General features: G+C 48.8%; 1 protein-coding gene across 1 annotated transcript in view; it reads left to right on the top strand.

Annotated features, from left to right (window-relative positions):
* Positions 1–19,827, top strand: part of LOC105695210 (neurexin-3) — a gene marked incomplete at its 3' end in the record, with an annotated part of 160,551 nt that overhangs the window by 60,371 nt on the left and 80,353 nt on the right. Inside the window, exons 3-4 of the mRNA XM_023432059.1 lie at positions 13,114–13,261; positions 16,881–16,940. Coding sequence (XP_023287827.1) covers positions 13,114–13,261; positions 16,881–16,940 — 208 coding nt within the window. The remainder of the gene's footprint in view (positions 1–13,113; positions 13,262–16,880; positions 16,941–19,827) is intronic.

Raw genomic sequence — 19,827 nt, 5'->3', positions numbered from 1 at the left:
AGGAGGACCAGACCGCCGCCATCTTGCCGGATATTCGTATATACCGCGGCCGAGCCTCTAACGATCGACTTTTTCCCTCCTCCCCGACTAACGCGCTAATTCCGCCAGACGAGGACCTTAATTAAGACGGGCGATACGGCCTCAGACATTTTTTTCCTCGAAACTTCCGTCGCGAGGAGCGACGTGACCCTCTGAGTGGCCGGGGCGTCGACCGCCGCCATCTTGCGAGACGCTGACTTCGACTCATGCCGGAATTTCCTGGATTTTTCTAACCTCCAAGAAAAGTATCGTAAAGGATAGACTTCTTAAGGTGAAGTGAAACACGTCGAGGAACTTGATCAACGTCGATAAAGACGATTTTTCTAAATGCCTACGTTGCCGACGTTCGTTTTTATATTGACAGCTGTGTCGAATTATATTGTTTATTGTACCAAATGGCATATTCCACCTGTCGTTTTCGTACAACAATTATGAAGAAATCGAAGTAAAACTCCAGAAATCCTCTGGATTCATGCCTTCTGGGCCCTAATTGACTGCGGAGGGACCCCCTGCGCCATCTATGATTTCCAGGTCAATTAAATTTTCACTCCGAGACCTCGTATTACCATCGTTTTAGCAAAGAAGCGCATACAACACTTTTTTTGCCTTTATCCCGTTCAAATGCGAGTTTATCGATTACCAGAGTGTTCAAAATTGTCGTAAAGTTGTCCTGACCCTTTCGATTCTCATATCAGAGCCTTCAATAATTGTATATTGATCAAGATATGAAAGCTCGACGCCATTTTGGTTCTGGTCTGGACTGAGTTAAAAAATTGTTTTGAAAGATCCAAATTTTTAATGTGTCAGGACAATTCTTAGATGATCAGGAGTGATGTGTCAAAGCTTTGGACAGTTTGGCCTAATACCCTTAAAAAAAAGTGTATTCGAATCGACTGATTTGAAGGATGTTTCACTTCACCTTAAATATGGTACACGGGAGTGGACATTGTTTTTGGTTCTTCTTCGTCTTCCTCCCTGCTCTTCTCCGCCCACGCTTAAACACAGCTTTGGGCGTACTCAAGTTTAATAAACAAATATTTCTGTAAAGCAGCAGAACTAGCATTAAAATTGCATTCCACTAGCTGGGAAACCTCAAATCTGTGATTAAAACCACAAGAACGGAGTAACTTCTCCCTCCCCTCTGTCCACCCTTAAGTACAGTATCGGGGTACATTACTGGACTTTGTTAAGCAAAAACTTTCTATAGAGCAGTAGTATTATTCGCCACATCTGAAATCTGGATCGGAAACCACAAAAACGGAACCGTGGACCCGATAGCGAAGAAAAACCTTGTTTTCAACCGCAACTGCCCAACAAACGGAATTGAACGCGGAAGTTCTCGCCCCCGACTACTCGGGAGTAACCACTTCGAAGTCGGCTCTGATTTCCACTCCCGCGATAGATCATATACCCGGCATTCCGGATTCCAACCCCCGAGCCTACCTTGGAACCCCGAGGAAATGATTACACCTCGGAATGACATTACCTAGGAGAGGAACTTTGCCCGAGGAGGATGCATCCAACGTCTCCGCAGCACCGCCGCCATTACGATCCGTTATCCCCTCCGGAGGCTTGGACTACCCTCGGGCATTAGCTTATCATTGGTACCGTAATGATTACACCGATTAACCCTTCTCTGACATCGTGACGACCGGCCTCGCGTCATCCCCCGAGGATTTATCGGCGGTAATTGGCCTTGCACCCTGGACCACTGCGATTTCGCCCCCTCCGAGAGGTCCTCCGTCATCCTGCGATATGAATTCCGGAGTTATTCCAAAGCAGAGCTAGGATTATATCGGCGTTTAGTTGAATTAACTGAATTAGCTGAATTACGGCAAAAGGACCTCCCTCGGTGCATCTCCATCAGATCTCCATTATATCTTTGCCGCGTCTAGTCCCAAGAGACCAGTGACGTCACTGGTTCCTGAGTTTATCTCTTGAACTTCTCTGATACTTCGCTGAAAAAAAGGAGGGTCCACTCAAAAGAACCAGAATTCCGATTATTTTAACTGGATTGAATCGTTAAATTTACTCTCTTTTTTTTTGGTTAAAAGTATCAGGTGTTTCTAGTGAAGTATTATCTGGTTGCGATGATAGGTTTTTTTTTTCTTCACAAATTCCAGGGAAATTTCCGAGTAGATGAACGGGAATTCTTCTGATTAAGATAATGATATATTTAACCAGACTTCGGTAATCAGGATGTTCTAGTTACATTAAATAGCCCTTTTCATTATTGATAATAGGAAATCAATCAGGCGCAAGTAGCATATAGTAGCTGCTTTTTTTCTCAGTGTGGTATCAAAGCTTCCGGAGCACCTTGGCGAATCATCGCGAGATGATTTCCTCGACTAAAAATAGAGCAATAATCCGGTATCGGTTCCTGTATATCAGGCCATGAAGGAAACGCAACCGATTATCGGCGAAGTGCGGCCCGGCTTGGCTTACGTGGCGTCGCGACGCCCCAGAAAACCCCTTTCGCGTGACGAGACCATTAATTTTCGCGGCGCGCCTACCCACCCCGGCTATTTATCCATGTAAACGCGCCTTTATGGGCCGACGTGTCGGCCGAGAAAGAACGATCGAACGGCGATCGGCGATTAATCACTCTCGAGGCATGCAACGGGGGTGGAGAGTATCGACCCCGGTATTATTTTCCCAAAACAAGGCAGCGCGGCGCCCACTTTCCGGAAGCAGACTTCGAGATGCGATTTCGACCAAAGCTCATCATAGTCGAAAGTCAAAAAGATCGACGAATAGCGAGATAAAAAAAATCGACCAAAGTTAGGAATCGGTGGAAAATGTTACCAGGTTAATATCGTCGGCCATCATCTCACGCTCACTACATTCTAGGGGAGGCTATAGTCACCCTTATATGGTGGTATCGAAAGGGTTGAGGGAAAGTACCATCCCGAGATAAAGAGAGGAGAGTGAATTTCGAGCACTTTTCCGAGGTAAATTGGAAGAAAAGCCGGCCACTTTGCCGAGTTCCCGGGTCCTTTGGCGGTTCCCTGATTCATCGGCTCAGAGGGAGAGGGTGGGAAAGGGGAGGAGGGCGTTTCCTCTCGGTCGGGATTCCGCGATCAAAGGATCCAGCCTCTGGATCGCAGACGCATGGGTCGATCATGAGCTAGGTATGAAAACTCATTAACGAGGGGGTCTTTGTTCCAAGAGATTGCGCGCTACGACCTCCAGAAGAGCTCGAGTTCCTCGACTCGTGTCCTATCAATCAATTCCCTCTCCTCCAGGGTGCCGTCAATTTTCCCTCATTTCTCGATTTCCAAAGACTTTTCCCGATTTTCTTCCCGGTATCCTTCATGCGGGGCTCCAACCTGGTTAAGCTCCTATTGTCTAGATCGAATGCAGAAATGGGGCGGAATTGCGGAGATTTCATCTCGATTTTATACCGGATGTTTGGCCTTAAGGTGTTATGAAAAGATTATTATATATATATGTTACAGTGAAACACCGAAATCTGAAGAATGTCGACTTTCACCGGTGAATTTCAACATTCACATAGTCGCTTAGTGTATGTCCGAAATATTTGCTAAATACCCTTATTTCTGACTTACACCGGTAAATGTTGACATTCACCGGTGTGTGATGTTGACACACACTGGAGAGGGTCCAAATGTACAACAATGTAATGAAATATTCGATCTTTCACCGACGTATTTGGTATCTGTTGACATTCACCGGTGAAAGAGGACATTCTCCAATTTCGGTCATTCACGGTAACATATATATATCAATATATCAAAGCGTCAAAATATTTATAAAACTTTTCTCCAAACTGGGTGCGCCGAATCATTCGAAACTTCAGCACGTGATTATGAAGGCTGTAAGAAAGAACTTTTTCATTTCTCCCAGGTTAGAACCAAGGACACGTATCTTGTTTGAAAAATGAAATTTCATGAGCGGCGGGACCTTCCTTATCGCCTCCGTATTCACGTTGTAAGTTTGAGGCGATTCGGTACACCATGTTAGGGGAAACGTTCCACGAAGAATTGACCTCTCAGAGACGAATTTGATGTCACCTTATTGGCTTAAAATGTATGATGTGACCGTAGTTCTTTTTCCAACTTCCGGGATAGATTTGGGAAGTCGACGTTCCTCGCTCGCGGGGTTTTCCATTCCCTTCTCTGATAATCGATTGATTTAATTCCAAGTTCCCCGGCGAGTGCATCGCTTCCGGCGCAATTGTCCAGGGTAACTTCTCGGCAGGACGTGAGGAGGGATTCGGATGCAATTAAACTCGAGTGCAGCGCAATCGTCGCCTCGCGCGCCGCTAATTGTCAGGTCGCGGAATCTCGTCGCGGGGGACGCGAACTTTTTTTATTTGTTTGTATATTTATTTCTCCGGGATAGAATAATCCGCAGAGGGAGAGTTAGAGATTTGCCGGCGTCGAGGACAATTTTGAAGGGCCTTCGAGATCCTCGATGAGCCTCTCCCTTGGGAGATCGATTTAAAGGGCGCCCCGCGAGGTGCGTCGAGAGGGCTCATCTCGGAGATGGAGCCGATGAAGCCGAGAGTCCTTCGGGACCAAGATCTCCGGGAAGGACGAGGAGGAGCTCGAGAAGTCGAGACCCTTCCCTCGATCCTGATCGTAACACGATGCGATCCTCCAGAAACCACGACGCAGCTGTTTCGAGAGGACGGCTCCCCTCGAGGAGTCCTTCGGGGAAGGGACCCCCTCGTCCTGGAGCCTTCGCAAAGGATGGCCGGAATGTGCCACTAATGAAACTCTTCGTCTTCTCCCCTCGGATCCGTCAATATTCGATGTCTTGGCGAGAAACGGGGAAGAAAAGGGGAGGAAAAGAACCGAAGCGAACTTCCAGGCCCCGGGATTTTTGGCATCCCTGAGATACTCCAGGAAGTTGCGAGGGAAGAAAAAAATAAGGAAGACGGTCCCAGGGAATGCCGAGCACGCGCAGTTCTTCGGAATTTTCGGAATGATAAAGGGGGAAAAAAAAATGGCGGAGGATTTCCCTGTTGCCTATCTTTCGAGAAGTTCACAAGGGCTGCCTCCAGCGAGGGTTTACCTCGAGTTCCTCGCGATTCGGGTCGAGGGGAGGGGAATTTCGGAATATGCTCGCGGCGTCCTTAACCTTAAACCTTAAGGACACCGAGCGATGGCTTCCTCGGCGGTTCATCACGCCACGGATATGACGAAAGTTGGGGGAACTATAACGCGCTTTCGCGAGAGTTGTCGCGGAGTTTACAGCGTTTCTGCCCTGTCTACGTGCGGACTCTTCCCGAGTTTCCATCCAATTTCGCGTTCGGTCGTTCCTTCGGGCGTGGACCCGAGCGGGAAGAGGACACCGCAAGACGCGACGCAACTTCGAACCCCTAAGAGCCCACCTCCACTTTTCCGGGGGTCGGGGTCGAGAATCTTGCAATTCCAGTTCGGCCGAAATTTCCGCGATGAATTTCCAACATCTGCACCTCTGTTACCCAGGGCGGAACGGGAATTCCCTAAGGGCGTCTTCGATAATCGACGATCAGCACTCCCTGAGAAAAAAAGAAAAAAATACTGGTATTGGAGAAAGAGTCTCCTAAGCCTAAGGCGGTATATTAAAATTGCAAAAATTGAAAAATTCCTCTCTCTTACTTTCCCGGAAATTCCCGCGAAATTTTTTCGGTAATCGACGGTCGTCTTGGGAAATGGCCTTTGGGAGAGGGTTTCCTAAGTCGGTCGGCAGACGATGTATTAAAATTTCACACCCTTGAGAAATCGCCTCCCCTTCTCCACGGGCAAAATTCCGCAATCCCAGAAATTCCCGCGATGCATCGGGCAGAGCCATCGCTCCCAGACGGCCAGCTCAGGAAAGAGGGAAGTGCCTATTAAGCCAGTCGGTAGACGATATATTAAAACTTGAAATGCCTCAGCGATCAGCTCGGTTATTTTCCGGGCAAAATCCCTCAACCCCAAAAACACGCGCGATGCACCTGGACTGCATCGGGCAGAGAGCCATTGCACCCAGACGGCTTCGGTCCATCTAGCGAGGGCCTAAGTCGTCCAGTAGACGGTATATTAAACTATTAACTCGCGTTTAACGGCGGCTACCGCGTGCGCGCCAACGCACTTTATTGTCCGGCCGTTCTGGCCCGGTCACTAAATAACGTAAATCCCGGCGCGGCCACGACCGGGCCGGGTTACGAGCATCGAACTGTAATCGGGTGCACAGGGGCCGACGGTGCCTCTTGGAGCGCCCGCGGCTGCAGCCGAGTGGAGGTCGGAGTGCAGCGCGTGCAGCGGGCAAGGCCCCAGTGCGCTTCTAATTTCCGCCGTCAACGTTAAGCCCGCCTTTACGGCCGGGCCTTTCGCTGCCCTGTAATTGAATCCTCCCTATGAAGCTGACCGATCGGCGCCCATCGACTGGGCCCCGGTCTCGGTTTTGCTCCCGTGGGTTTACGGCTACCCCTGGTTCCCCACGTTAACGACCCCCGATTTTCGATTCCAGACACGAGGACATGTCGCCCCGGTTGTTACGACCCCACTTCCCGGAGGAACGCGTCTTCTTCCGACGACCTCCTCGAGAGGATATCGTTTTTAGCCTCCATATCGTTGCACTCGCGATGCACCTTCGACCTGGCTGGCCGTCTTTGGGGTCCTCGTCCCAGGGGAGCATCCTCGTTGGTGATGAGGCCAAGGACCACCCCCCTTCATCGGGGGGAGTTAAGTATTCCCCAGGAAATCCCGTCCCAGGGCAATCTCGATGTTGACTCTGCCTCGAACAAACGTCCTGACCTCGGTGCACCGAGTGGCCGGCGCATTCCGCGTATTTGGAGTATTCCGCGTGTTTGACGTGTTCGGTGCGTTTCCCCCGCCTCGTGGATTCGGCCTTCCGGTTCGAGCACCGCGGCGCAAACACGGGAGTACTCAGCTTTATTCGTACTCTCTCGTGTACACAGAGCCACCGACGGCGTACCTCGGCGGTCGGGAATAAGCGACCGATGGTGGTCGTGCCTTGGTACTTCCGACAGTAACTTGGATGGGACGCTATCGGGATTTTTTTTATCGTTTCCTGCCCCAAACTCGTCCGCAGAGTGGAACGAAAGGTCCACCGGTAGCTGCATCCACGATGCAACGGGGCTCTGCCCGGAACATTAAGGCGATATGAAAGTCCCATCCGAGGGGTCAATTCTGTATGACACTTTCCTCCGAATTGAGCGTACCAGATCGCTTGAAACGTTACCACGTGAATATGGAGGCTGGAGATAAGGTTCTGACACTCATGAAATTTATATAAGAAATTTTAAAAATGTCTATAAATAAATCTGAAAAATATTGAAATTTCACGAGGCCTTCTCTCTAGCCTCTAAATTCGCGTTGTGAAGTGCAACACGATTCGATACATCTACTTCGGAGATTTATTTCCATAAACAGGATTTCTCAATCGAAACTTTCATATCACCTTGATTACACTAATTATTGTAAGAAGGGGCTCGAGTAAAATCCAGGATTATCCTCCCTGTGTGGATGTACGTGTACATCCAACGTGTGGGGCTGAAACACCCTAAAGAGGGGTTTACCCCAAACACGTGTACTATCTTCAGGTGATTCGAGATTAGGTTTCCCCTTCGCCCCAAGAAATCCTCCTCCCGATGTTTCCCAATGCGTAGCAAACGTCACGCATCGATATGTATCCAGAAATTCTCGGGGGATTTTCAACCATTAGATCCGACATTTGGACGTTTTCATTAATTTCCGAGGAGGAGTTTTGGGAGTTTATCGTAATGTATGTCATGTCGTAGCACGAGTGTGGGGTGGCTTCCGGGTCGAGAGGGTGGGCGGCGAAATGCGCGGAGAATTTCGAAACAGGCTCGCGATAACCTCGTCCCTGGGGGTTATCTGGCCTCGCGGGGGGCACCACCCCCCGCAAAGCCACCGCGCGATAACTCGACCGCTCTAATTTTCACCACGACGCATCCCGCCACCGGCCTAGACGTCGGGTCGTCCAGGGGGTGGCTTGATTTACTACAAATTAGATCGGCTGATTTATTTCGCGGTCGCCGGTGCAACTATGCACGCCCGGGATGGCATACTTATGCAACTATGTCGGCCGCATAGTTGCCCACCTTGCCCCTTCCAGGGCGGTTCGGGGGTCGAAATTTCAAGTTCCTGATACCGGATTTACGGTCGCGCGATGAATGAGATTATCACGGGGAGAGAGTTCTTCTCGTGGCTGTTTGTTCGGAAAATTTCACCTCTCCGCTTCGTGATTTAATATCTGAGCTGAAATTAATGGCGCTCACCCGTCCCTGGATTTGCAATGCCTCGAGGTAACCATTGCGAACATGTTTCCGAACGAGTCAATCGACGGCACTTTTTAAAGGCAGGGAATCCTCCCCTTTCACATCACCTTAAGTCATTTTTCGAAGCCGATTTTGGCTTCGGGCATTTTTAAACCCTGTACTTGAAATGTATAATTACTTCTTATTCGTTGTTGCAATAAATGAAGTTATCACCGAGGGTGGGTTCTTCTCATACCAGTGTCTGGAAAATGTCGTCTCCTCGCTTCATAACTTCATACCTTTGCAGGAATTAAAAGTATGTACCGCGTTACGCCACGGGGTGGAAACGGGTATTACGAAATTATTGTAATTGAGAAAGGAAAAGTCTGGAAGACCGAATTGAAATATAAGTCTTCCGGAATCTGGGAAGCAGTTCGTGGAGGAGAGCCCCGGCTGGGGGGGTATTAATCATAGGAATACTTTTGAGGGAGTTAATGAAATTCCGCCACCCCCTCCCTGGCGAGGCGGGTAACTAATTCCGGCCGGGCGGGGCAAATTACATTTTCGATACACGCGCCCGGCCGAATAATATGCCGTAATTCGGGGGATCGGAGAGATCTGGCGGACCCAGGAGTCCGGAAGATGGATCGGAGCTGGCCGTAGAAATAAGAGCCCGAGGGCGACGAATCGCGGGATGAGGGTGAGGTGTCGCCGACAGGAACGCCGAGGGGAGAAATTAAGCGCGAACGGGCAAGTTCGATCGAGCCCCGACTTCGAAATCTTCCTGCCAACTTGTCAGAAGTTAGGGAGATCCTGCCGACAGGACTCGGGCAGGGATGCTGGGAGGAGATCACCCGAGAAGGGTGAACTTCCGAGCGATCTTCGGGATCCGCGAACTTGTCGCCCGGAGATAAATTCATCGCGGGGAACTTCCACCCTCGGCCTTGAAAAATCGTGGAAACTTTTTCCGGGTAGGGGTGTCGGCTCTCTCTCTCGAAGGGCGAAGTTCTGAAACCGCGTGTTATATTCGAAGGGAGATCCGATAATCGTTCCTGGACGTTTGCACGTCTCTCTTATGAAGACATCACGGGAAATCACCATTCATCCCCACCGCCGCTCTTTTTTTCCAGAAAGTGATTTTTTTTTCTTCTCCGTGTGTATGGATTCGAGGTCCATTCCGTCGAAATATTCGAGTGGCTGTCTAGGAAGCGACTGTAAGAGGAATTTTTCCTCTCCTGGGAGGTCCCAGAGAAAGGGGAGGGCGCGAAAGGGGGACGTCCCCAGGACGAGAATATCGAGTGGGACCCTTTCCGCAGTCCCCCCGCAGGATCTGGGAAGAGCCTTGGCGGAATACCAGATTTCTCGGGAAACTATTTGAGGCAAAATCCGCGGGATCCGGGAAAACGCCCACGAAACGTCCCTCCCGCTTAGAGCTCCTCTAAACCGAGACAACGAGGCTCCCCTCGAAGACCTCATCCTTCACCCCCGCGAAAGTGTAGTATCCGGCGAACCGGTAAAATACGGTTTTTGCAGGAAAGTCAATTTACCTACCGCTCCTCCTTTTTCGCCCTTAAGCGCACGAACGGACCTCGGTTTCCTCGTAAGTACCTAGACCGACGATTACCCTCCTCCCTGGGGGTGGCGGCCACGTGGTTACTCGAGAGCACCCTGAGAGAAAAAATCATTTCCAAGGAAAACATTTCTTGTCGTATAAGTCTTTATCCACTATCGTCAACGAAATGAGATGAAGCGAAAATAAGGAAAATTACAAACGATACTCAATTTCCAATCTCCGTCTTACTTTTTATATTTTCAATTTCTGAGCGGAACCTCGTTAGGAGGAAATAACGATTCGCTGAGAGTGGCTAACTTTGTACCTAAAATTCTTTCCACCAAATCATTTCCACTTCCTATTAACTTGGCATCGTTTAGATCGTCACTGACGATCCTTACAAAAATGATTTTTCAGGAGTCGAAAAAAGAAAATAGCTTAACAAGGAACATTTAGATTGTCGCAAGTATTTAATTTCTAATTTCGCTGGGGAAGTAAATTTTTCGCCCAGGGCTTTCAAGCGTCCCACTGAGGGATGTTCAAAGGAGGCGACCCGAGGACGACACCTGAGAGGTTCGCCAAATTAGCGAGTCAGATGAGAAACGAATCCGCAGCTGCAGGAGACGTCGGCATGTTGCGAGGTCGCATAATGTCCGGGCCCCTCCGCCCCCTGTCCCCAGGGGCGCCGATTTCCTGCGACATACTCTCAGCCCATAACCGGTGCATACATAAGAATTCGAGCTCTCGGTCGGCCCCGAAGACATGTCGTAACCGTTCGGAATAATGAGCCCGGGAATTGCTCGGGCACGGTGGAGGCGACATATACCGGCCGATTCTTTTCCCCGGGACCCGGACGTCTACGTGTCGGGGATCACGATGCGATACCCGGGCTTTTCGCGGACACTTTTCCGCGAATCCGATAGGTAAGCTCTCCCAGGGCCTCGGATTTTCGCGGCCGAAAGGAACTCCAGGAACTCCCGCAACGAGACTCCGGGATTCCGCTAACCCGGGACTTTATCCTCCCTCCCCCCGAATATTTCGTTATCAATATGTCCCTACACAGAGATTGGGCCCACGTGTCTGGAGATACCTCTACATTTGCATGGGAAAGTGAAAGAATGGACAGAAATATAATCGCGAACACCGGAACAATCCCATAGTAGAAGACTTCGGTGGGAGGTTTGGGAATCTGTGTAACACGGTATTAAGAAACAAAGACTGGTCTCACTGTTTATTCAGGGTAACTATAAGATACTAATGGTAACATTGCGTTTATCAAGTCTACGATGTACAGTTGATACCATTTCTGAATGGTGATCACTACCGCAACTATCGTCAAGGTTAAATTTACCACTCCAAATGATCAATTTTGCCATTTGGGTGGTTCAGACTAGTACAATTTTACCGACCATGTCACTATAGTTGCAACGGAATTTTTTTCCACGTGAGCTTCCAATTATATATACCTATACAGGTACATGTATGCAGTAAAGGAGGGAAAAAATTCAAAACCTGGAAGTGGATTTAACCTGAAAAAATTGTATGTGGAAATTGAATGTAACGAAAAGTGGGGTGGAAAAATCAGCCCCGGGGTTGCTTAATCGTCCGGAAGCTAACGAAGAGTGGGCACTTCCGGTGGGCGCCGAAAGTTCCGTCCGGTACCTGGAGCTGCACCGGGTGGAAGTTGCATCCTCGAGAAGTCGCCACGTGCGAGGGATGCACCCGTCGGGCAGGGGGAGGGTGGAAAGGGGCGAAACGGGAAGCGCGCGGTCCAGGAGCGCACGTGAATACACATTCCCACGAACAGTCGCTATTGATTGTCTTGACGTGACGAGAATCCCGGAAACGGCCGCACAGCCCTCCGCGTCCTGAATCCGTTATCGGCCAGGGATCCGAATACTGCGGACGAGCGTATTTCACGTAAGGGGGTGGCTAATAAAATATTACCGAAACATAGGGCCGTCACCTCGAGGATCCGAGCCGTGAAGTTTTCACCGAAATACGGGACTAGAAATTGCATTGTTGGGAATGTCTAAAATAGCGTAGGAAGTTCGAAATGAAACACCTTATGGATCAAATATTTTAATATTGCGGACGAGCGTATTTCACGTTAGGGGGTGGTTAATAAAATATTACCGAAACATAGGGCCGTCACCTCGAGGATCCGAGCCGTGAAGTTTTCACCGAAATACGGGACTAGAAATTGCATTGTTGGGAATGTCTAAAATAGTGTAGGAAGTTCGAAATAAAACACCTTATGGATAAAATATTTTAATATTGCGGACGAGGGAATTTCATGTAAGGGGGTGGCTAATAAAATATTACCGAAACATAGGGCCGTCATCTCGAGGATCCGAGCCGTGAAGTTTTCACCGAACACCGAAATACGGGACCAGAAATTGCATTGTTGGGAATGTCTAAAATAGCGTAGGAAGTTCCAAATGAAACACCTTATGGATGAAATATTTTAATATTGCGGACGAACGTATTTCACGTAAGGGGGTGGCTAATAAAATATTACCGAAACATAGGGCCGTCACCTCGAAGATCCGAGCCGTGAAGTTTTCACCGAACACCGAAATACGGGACCGGAAATTGCATTGTTGGGAATGTCTAAAATAGTGTAGGAAGTTCCAAATGAAACACCTTATGGATGAAATATTTTAATATTGCAAACGAAGGAATTTCACGTAAGGGGTGGCTATTATCATTAAGCCATTACCTTAAGGATTCGAGCTTTGACATTTTTTCTGGGGCAGTGGAGCTGTTTCTAATTTGAATATACACACGTGGTGATTGAAATGTCGAAACATTTTTACCATTTTTTTTTTCCTCCGAATACTGCGGACGAGCATATTTCACGTAAGGGGGTGGCTAATAAAATATTACCGAAACATAGGGCCGTCACCTCGAGGATCCGAGCCGTGAAGTTTTCACCGAACACCGAAATACGGGACTTGAAATTGCATTGTCGGGAATGTCTAAAATAGTGTAAAAAGTTCCAAATGAAACACCTTATGGATGAAATATTTTAATACTGCGGACGAGGAAATTTCACATAAGGGGTGGCTATTATCATTAAGCCATTACCTTAAGGATTCGAGCTTTGACATTTTTTCTGGGGCAGTGGAGCTGTTTCTAATTTGAATATGCACACATGGTGATTGAAATGTCGAAACATTTTTACCATTTTTTTTTTCCTCGGGAAAACGCTCCCGCAGCGTTTACAACCATTTTTGGAGGCTTGCGAGGATTAACCTGAGGATTCGTTTGTCGTGTGTTGCAGAGCTTGCGAGGCATGATGGCGGCCAACACGACGGACGCTTGCGAGACACGCGATCCGTGCCAGCACGGAGGCATATGCATCTCCACTGACAGCGGTCCCATTTGCGAGTGTCGCACCGGGGACTACGAGGGTGTCTACTGTGAGAAAGGTAGGGATCCTCCATCCCTCATAAGCTCCGTTTCCTGCGCCCCAAAACACCGTCTTTCACGAGTGAAAGATGCCTCCACCTTTGCAGCTCCACGAAATAGTGTCTCCCCGCTGATAAGGTGCATCGCTAATAATTCGCACCGCTATTAATTCCGGTCGCCATAATAATTCCCGTCATTAACAGTTCTCGTTGCTAATAATTCGTCGGAGCAAATTGCGCGGAAAAAAGTGCCAAGTGCATGGGAAAAAGAAAATTCATTGAACTAAAGAAATGTTACCTTGAATAGTGTCAAAGGAATATTTTGTAAATTTAAAGGATAATTATTTGACCCAAAGAGAGTCAAATAGATTGTCATAATTCCGATGAATCGTTGCATCCAATTTATTCCAGTCAAATGATTATTCTTTGAATTAATATAATTTTCCTTTGGTACCATTCAAAGAATTATTTCTTTCGCGCAATGGAAAGTTTTTCTCATTGTCAGTGTATCCGCCACCTAAATCACACCTTGTGTACGTTTCTGCCCGGTACTTAACATTTGTAACATTGTAACACACGGAAAATGATCGAAATCCCTCCCCTGAGGCGCGGGCGAATTTTCCAGTCGCACAAGGGAAAATTCCGAGGGAAACCGGGACGCGGGGGTGGTTACGGCGGTAATTTTATTTTAATTCCCAGAGGACACCGACAGCCCTTTCGCGCGTTCGCTCGTTTCACCGACCTCACCCCTTTGGGAGAGATGAGCCCCTTTTGCCGATTCGCGGACGTTATACGGCCTAATGTAATTACCACCCTTAATGACCGAGAGCCGGCCGGGAGCGCGGGAGGAAAACGAGGAAAGGGCGAGGACGAAAGGCCGAGTCGCTTTGGGAAAAAAAAAAGAATGCCGGACGGGCTGAAAGCGAGATTGATCGACTTTTCGTCGGCCCTGGTATACCTCCGCGCTCGACAACAAACCGGATTAATCCTCCTAATCGATTTACAAATCTTCCCCCGGGCGGATTTCATTTGCGCCAACCCCGGCGGCCGACGTGCCGGATAAACGGCTGCGAAGGAGATACAACGTTGATTCCGCGCATCATCGGAGATCCTCTTTTTAGCCCCTTCGAAAAACACCCTTCTGGCCCAAGTTGCACCTCGCCTGCGATAACGAGTCGAGCGAGCTTAAGGCGATTCGAAAGTACAGGCAGGTGATGCATCAATCGATTATGACACCTTCCTCCGAACTGGGGGTACCGAATCCTTTGAAAATTTACCACCTGAGTACGAAGATCCTGACCCCCTTGAGATTTTAGTCTTTATTCAAAACCTGAGAGATGATTATAAACGACTGTAAAAGAATAAAATTTTAGATTAATCGATACCCCCAATTCGGAGGAAAGTTTTGAAAGGAGGAAAAGGAAATCAGGAGGGAAATTAAATTCGACGCGACGTTTCCGCGGGATTGCGATAATCTATATGAGTTTATTTTAGTGAAATAATTGTTCTTTGAATTAAAAATATTTATTTGGCGCATTCCTTTTCTCAGGGTGCAAATCGATTCTCCCCCGAGTCTCAACCCCTCGACGCAACCGATTCCGCAAATGGCTCCAAATTGTTGATCCCGGGTTAAATGCAATCCCGCGTTTCCTTGAAATCCGAAATTTTCCGAAGGGGCAAGCTTGCCCGCTCACAAATGATGATATTCGCGCCAGTTAGCCCGCTCCCTTTTTTACTGTTTAGCGGGAAGAAAAATTAATGTAAAAACATGTCGGGCGAAGGAAGGAGCCAAGTGAGAACAAACCGGGACGCCGGTGCAAGGAAGCAATCGGCCCTGGCGAACGTGCTCGGTGGATAAAAGCCCCGCAATTTCGCCGGGCGTTGCGACGCCTCGTAAAGGTATCCGCGTAAATCTTGGCGGGAGGGTTTACGTGTCGAGCTCTCATAACCGGGAAGTCCGCAAGTTGGGTGCCAGTTGCAAGGAGTGTCCGCGGTCTGAAGAGCTCGAACTCGAATCCAGAAATTTGAGAAATTGGTCCCATCGGAATCGGACGATCGCGAGATAGCCGCTATCACTTGGTCGCCCCTTGCGAATACCTATCTCGGCGACTTTTTGAAGTGAAACTTCTTATATCGCGATAGTACATCTCGTGAAAGAGTACTTTCTACACTCTTTTAAAGGGAACACGTTTTGGAATGCTTTCAGGCACAAGAGAAATCTCGAGCTGAGATTTCCTTTGCAATTTTCATCGTTATTGAGAGACTTTTAATGTACACATTTTAAAGATGGTGGGGAAGGTATGGAGAGGACGTCGAAAGGTAATCCTGAATTTTTTCCAATATTTTTGGAAGCCCAGAATGGAGAAAAATGGGTCCACGTGAAGCACACTTAGGGGTGCGACAGAGGTAGAAGAAAATAATCACGAAGGGTTAATTACTATCTACATTTATATTTGCGTTTTTGTCCTGGCATAATTTCCGCAATTTTGTTAGCGTATCAGCGTTATTCTCTCAATGAACTATTAACGTTTAAAGTGAAATAAATATGGAAATATAAAATTTAGAAGTTTCACTTCCGAAGCGCGTGGCGGCCACGCATTGATTTTTTGAATGCTCCCCGGAACGATAACGCGGCGCTCGGAGGCGGAATTTCTCCGCAAACAAATGCCGGACACGTAGGAAGAAGTAATGGCGCAGCCCTATGCACTTTTCCTCCCTGGGGAGACTTTACGCGTTTCCGGCCCGTCCCTTTATTATTTTTAGCGCGGCCGATTTTCCGCGAGGTATTGCGATTGGGGATTTTTTCGAGAGGGCACTCGGCGCGGAATGGCCGCTCGGAGAAATTGGATGAAATCGTGGATAAAATAAATATCCCCAGTCGAATCCCGCGAACCGATCGAAATCGAAGTTCGACGTAATCCCGACTTTCGTTGCGGCTCCGAAATCGAATGTCTTTCCCGAGCGAGATTTCACGTGGAGTTCGTGGGGACGTTCCAAAGGGCTGGGTTCTTTGCCCTTTGAAAACGTGATGCACCCTGGAGGTCGCTGCATCCTGGCGCAGCGTCCTCCAGGGTTCTCGGACTCGCGAGAAACGGCAATCGCGAGTACGCCGGAAAAATGATTTCCCTTTTATTCTCTCGTCTCCCCGCACTTGAAAGCTCGCTCAGAAGGCGAAGTGCACTCGGCACTCTTTCTCGCTCCTTCGCACTTTCCTAAAGGAGGAATGGGGAGGAGGAAAACGCCAACTTCCGCACTCGAGCTCTTCGGCACTTCGTATCGCCCGACTCTTCCCAATTAAATTATCCCTCCCCCCATTTGTCACGTTCGCGTTCGTTTCCATACCCGCGACAGGTGTGACATAACCTCACCATGCAGCATCCCTTGCATCTCCGTGTCCCCATACATTTGTCATAGAGCGTTTTTTGAGTTTTACCACACTTTACGTGGTGCGCGGAGAAGAAAAAAGAAGCGATCGAGATTTCGGGCGAAACCGATCGAGGAATAAATTTCCTTCTTTCCTTTTTCTACTCTATTTGGGAGGAGCGAGGGGACACCTTTCTACGGATCTCTCCTAGCGGCATGGTTGAGTTCTCCCATATTCGGCGACGTCTTTTTTCTGTTTCGTGCTGTGCGAGTGTAGAGGCATGGAGCACGGTGCTGCCTACTTCCGGTGCTGGTGAATTCTGGGCATGGGATTACAGTGAGTCTCGCCATGTATTTTCTTTAAAAGGACCCGCAAGATACTCCCCCATAGCCCTGTATCTATTCGCAGGAAGAGAAGGGGAAATAGACCTCTTACCTACCCTGAGAAGCAAATGTCATTAAACCAAAGAGATATCTTGTTGATTTAAAAACTACTTATTAGACTCAACTAAACTTGAATAGATTGGATGCAACGTTTCCTCGGAATCATAGACAATTTATTTGAGTTTACTTGAATGAAATAATTATTCTTTGAATTTACGAAATATTTCTTCGGTTCGGTGCATTTATTTCTATTTTTCTCAGTGTATGATATGTAACTTAAAGCCGGAACGAAGTTCAAGGTTGAAAGGTGGAGGCCATCGCGGGGAGAGACGGATGACCGATCGATGGTCGACCCGATCGATCGTCCAGTTATTTCGGGATCAACTCTGAACTTCGGTCCGAAATATCATCCCCGGCAGCTTCTCACCCCTCTAGAGTTGGTTCGCAGGTGTAGAAGTAACGAGTTGATCAATAGACCCCGCCGTAGGTGGTTCGAAAGTGCCCCTTGTTGCTGCCCCCGTCGCACCTCATTTTTCATACTTCTTATCACTGTATACATTTTCAAGCCATTTTCAAGCGCAATTCCAAAAATATCCAGTTACTTTGATTGCACCTCTTGTCTGTACCATCCCCGGCGTGCACGTAGCCATGGATCTATGAAGAGATTTATGGTGGAAATCCCTCCTCAGGTGATGCTGAACATACAAAGGGAAGGAACGACAGCGGCCATCTTACCGTACCACGGATCCCTTATTTTTAAGAAGAACAAAACAAATGTTAAGCACGCAAACAGTAACCGTTCCCGCCATTTACAATTTGCCAATCCTTAGAAACCGCGAGTAACACAATTTCACAATTTTCCCCCTTTTGAAACACGCTTCATCGTACTTAAAAAAAAAAGGTGCTCCACCCTTATACTTTGTTCCCGACTACAAAATTGCGAATATGTGCGGACCCTGGCAAGATGGCCGCCGCAGTCCCTGCCTCTACTTCTTGATCTTGGAAATACTTAAAAAAAAAAAATCTCACTTTACGTTCCATGCATCTCTTCACAGATCCATGCACGAGCAGCATCTTCGATCACTATCGACATCTCGATCCCTGCAGGGTCAGATTCGCGATCCCGGAAGTGGCATCCATATTATCCGGGAGGAGTGCTCGAGTAATTGCGAGTACTCGTCGTTACGTCGGCTGACAAAGCGAGGAAGTAAAGTCGGCTACGTGAGCAGCCGCGTGCAGCTGCAACTGCGTCGGAAGGCCGGGAGATCGCGGCGCCGGGAAAAAGCCCCACTTTACCGGGGAAGGGGTCAAAGTTCGCGGAGCGGCTACGTGTAATATTCTCAACTCCGGATTTATGCCGCGAAGCTTCCGGCCTCGGGGACTGCGGGGGTGCTCGCCATAGATTATAAACGGTTATTTTATCGGGCAGCCCTCGCAGATGGTCCGCGCGAGAACGGCGCCGACTGCGCGCCGTGTGGAGCTTTTCCAGCTATGGGGCCCCTCTAATTAAGTTCTTTCCATTAAACCGGAAACTACAAAGGCGAACTTCCCTCGGGAAGGTCCCTGAGAAACCGAGTAAAATTCGAGGGGCTCTCGAAATTTCATCCCTTTCCTGCCCCCCATTCGCCCCTCTCGCATCTGCCGCCCACGCAACATGCTCTTCGTCTGGGATGCACCGCGTGAAATTCCCGATTTTGCGGTCGCGAGCCGGGTAATCGAATTCGTCGAAGGGACGAATTAATTCCACGGGTAAAAAGGACATATCCAATCGGGCGACAGAGTGCGGTCCGAGTTAAATTACCGATCCTTTGGAATAGGTAATCGTGGTGGGCGTAATCCAAATTGGAAAACGGGGGGCGTTAGGTGTGTGTTGGATGTGCGTTAGGTTTACCTTGGATGTGCGTTGGGTGTGCATTAGATGTGCATTGGGTGTACGTCAGACGTGAATGGCGTCAGGTGTGTGTTAGGCGTGCATTAGGTGTATGTCACGTGTACGTAAGCTGTGCGTTAGGTTTGCGGCAGTCTTCCTAGAGGTGGCGGCGAAGGCGCGGTACGAGGTGCGTTTACGGCCGCGTCGTTAAGCAAGACTCCCTCGGGTCGGGTGAAAATCTACAAAAGTCGGTTCGCTTTATGCTAATCGGGCCTTGGATACCGCCGAGCGGAAATATGTCCCTCCGCGAGCGGAACCGCATTCAACATGGCCGGGGGTGCCCCACGTTCGGAATTGAGATAGCCCGAAAACTTTGAGCGGCGTGTCTACACGCGGGTGTATACGCGTGTGCACCCACGTACGCATAATCCATCCATGAGGCACTCGGCCCTCTCGAGTACCGAGGGTAAACCTAATTCCGGGTGGCATAACCAATGGACACGTGGAATGCATGGGCACTCGCCAGTATGCAAATTACCGTCTAAACATCGCCGGCCCAGAACTGCCATTGATATCCACCAGGCGTCCTAATCTCGCCATTCGATGGCCCCGCCACCCCCGATATCGCTTGCGGCATCGATCATCCCCCACCCCGGTCGGGGTAGGGGAATAAAAAATTATTTCCACTAAATTTTCCGGACGTCGAGCGCGCCTCATATCGGGGCCACCGACAACGGGCGAAATATCGATCTTTTTCCTTACCCTGAATTTTCGCGAGACCCCGAAGAAGGGTTTTCTCTATTTTCGCGAGCCGACCATGCCCTAGAAAGATCATACTCAGCGGATGGAACTCCGGGGAATTGGCACTGCCAATCGTCTGACAATTTTCGGACGACGCGTCGAGACGGCCGCGATGGTACTCGTTACTTTTCCGCATTTTCTCCCCAGGGGGTGGTGATCATTTTTTTTT

Source organism: Orussus abietinus, unplaced genomic scaffold, assembly GCF_000612105.2.
Source record: "Orussus abietinus isolate OABI.00-Male unplaced genomic scaffold, Oabi_2.0 scaffold134, whole genome shotgun sequence".
Lineage (NCBI taxonomy): Eukaryota > Metazoa > Arthropoda > Insecta > Hymenoptera > Orussidae > Orussus > Orussus abietinus.
Note: the sequence above shows the minus strand (reverse complement) of the source record. Positions and strands in the feature narration are given on the sequence as shown.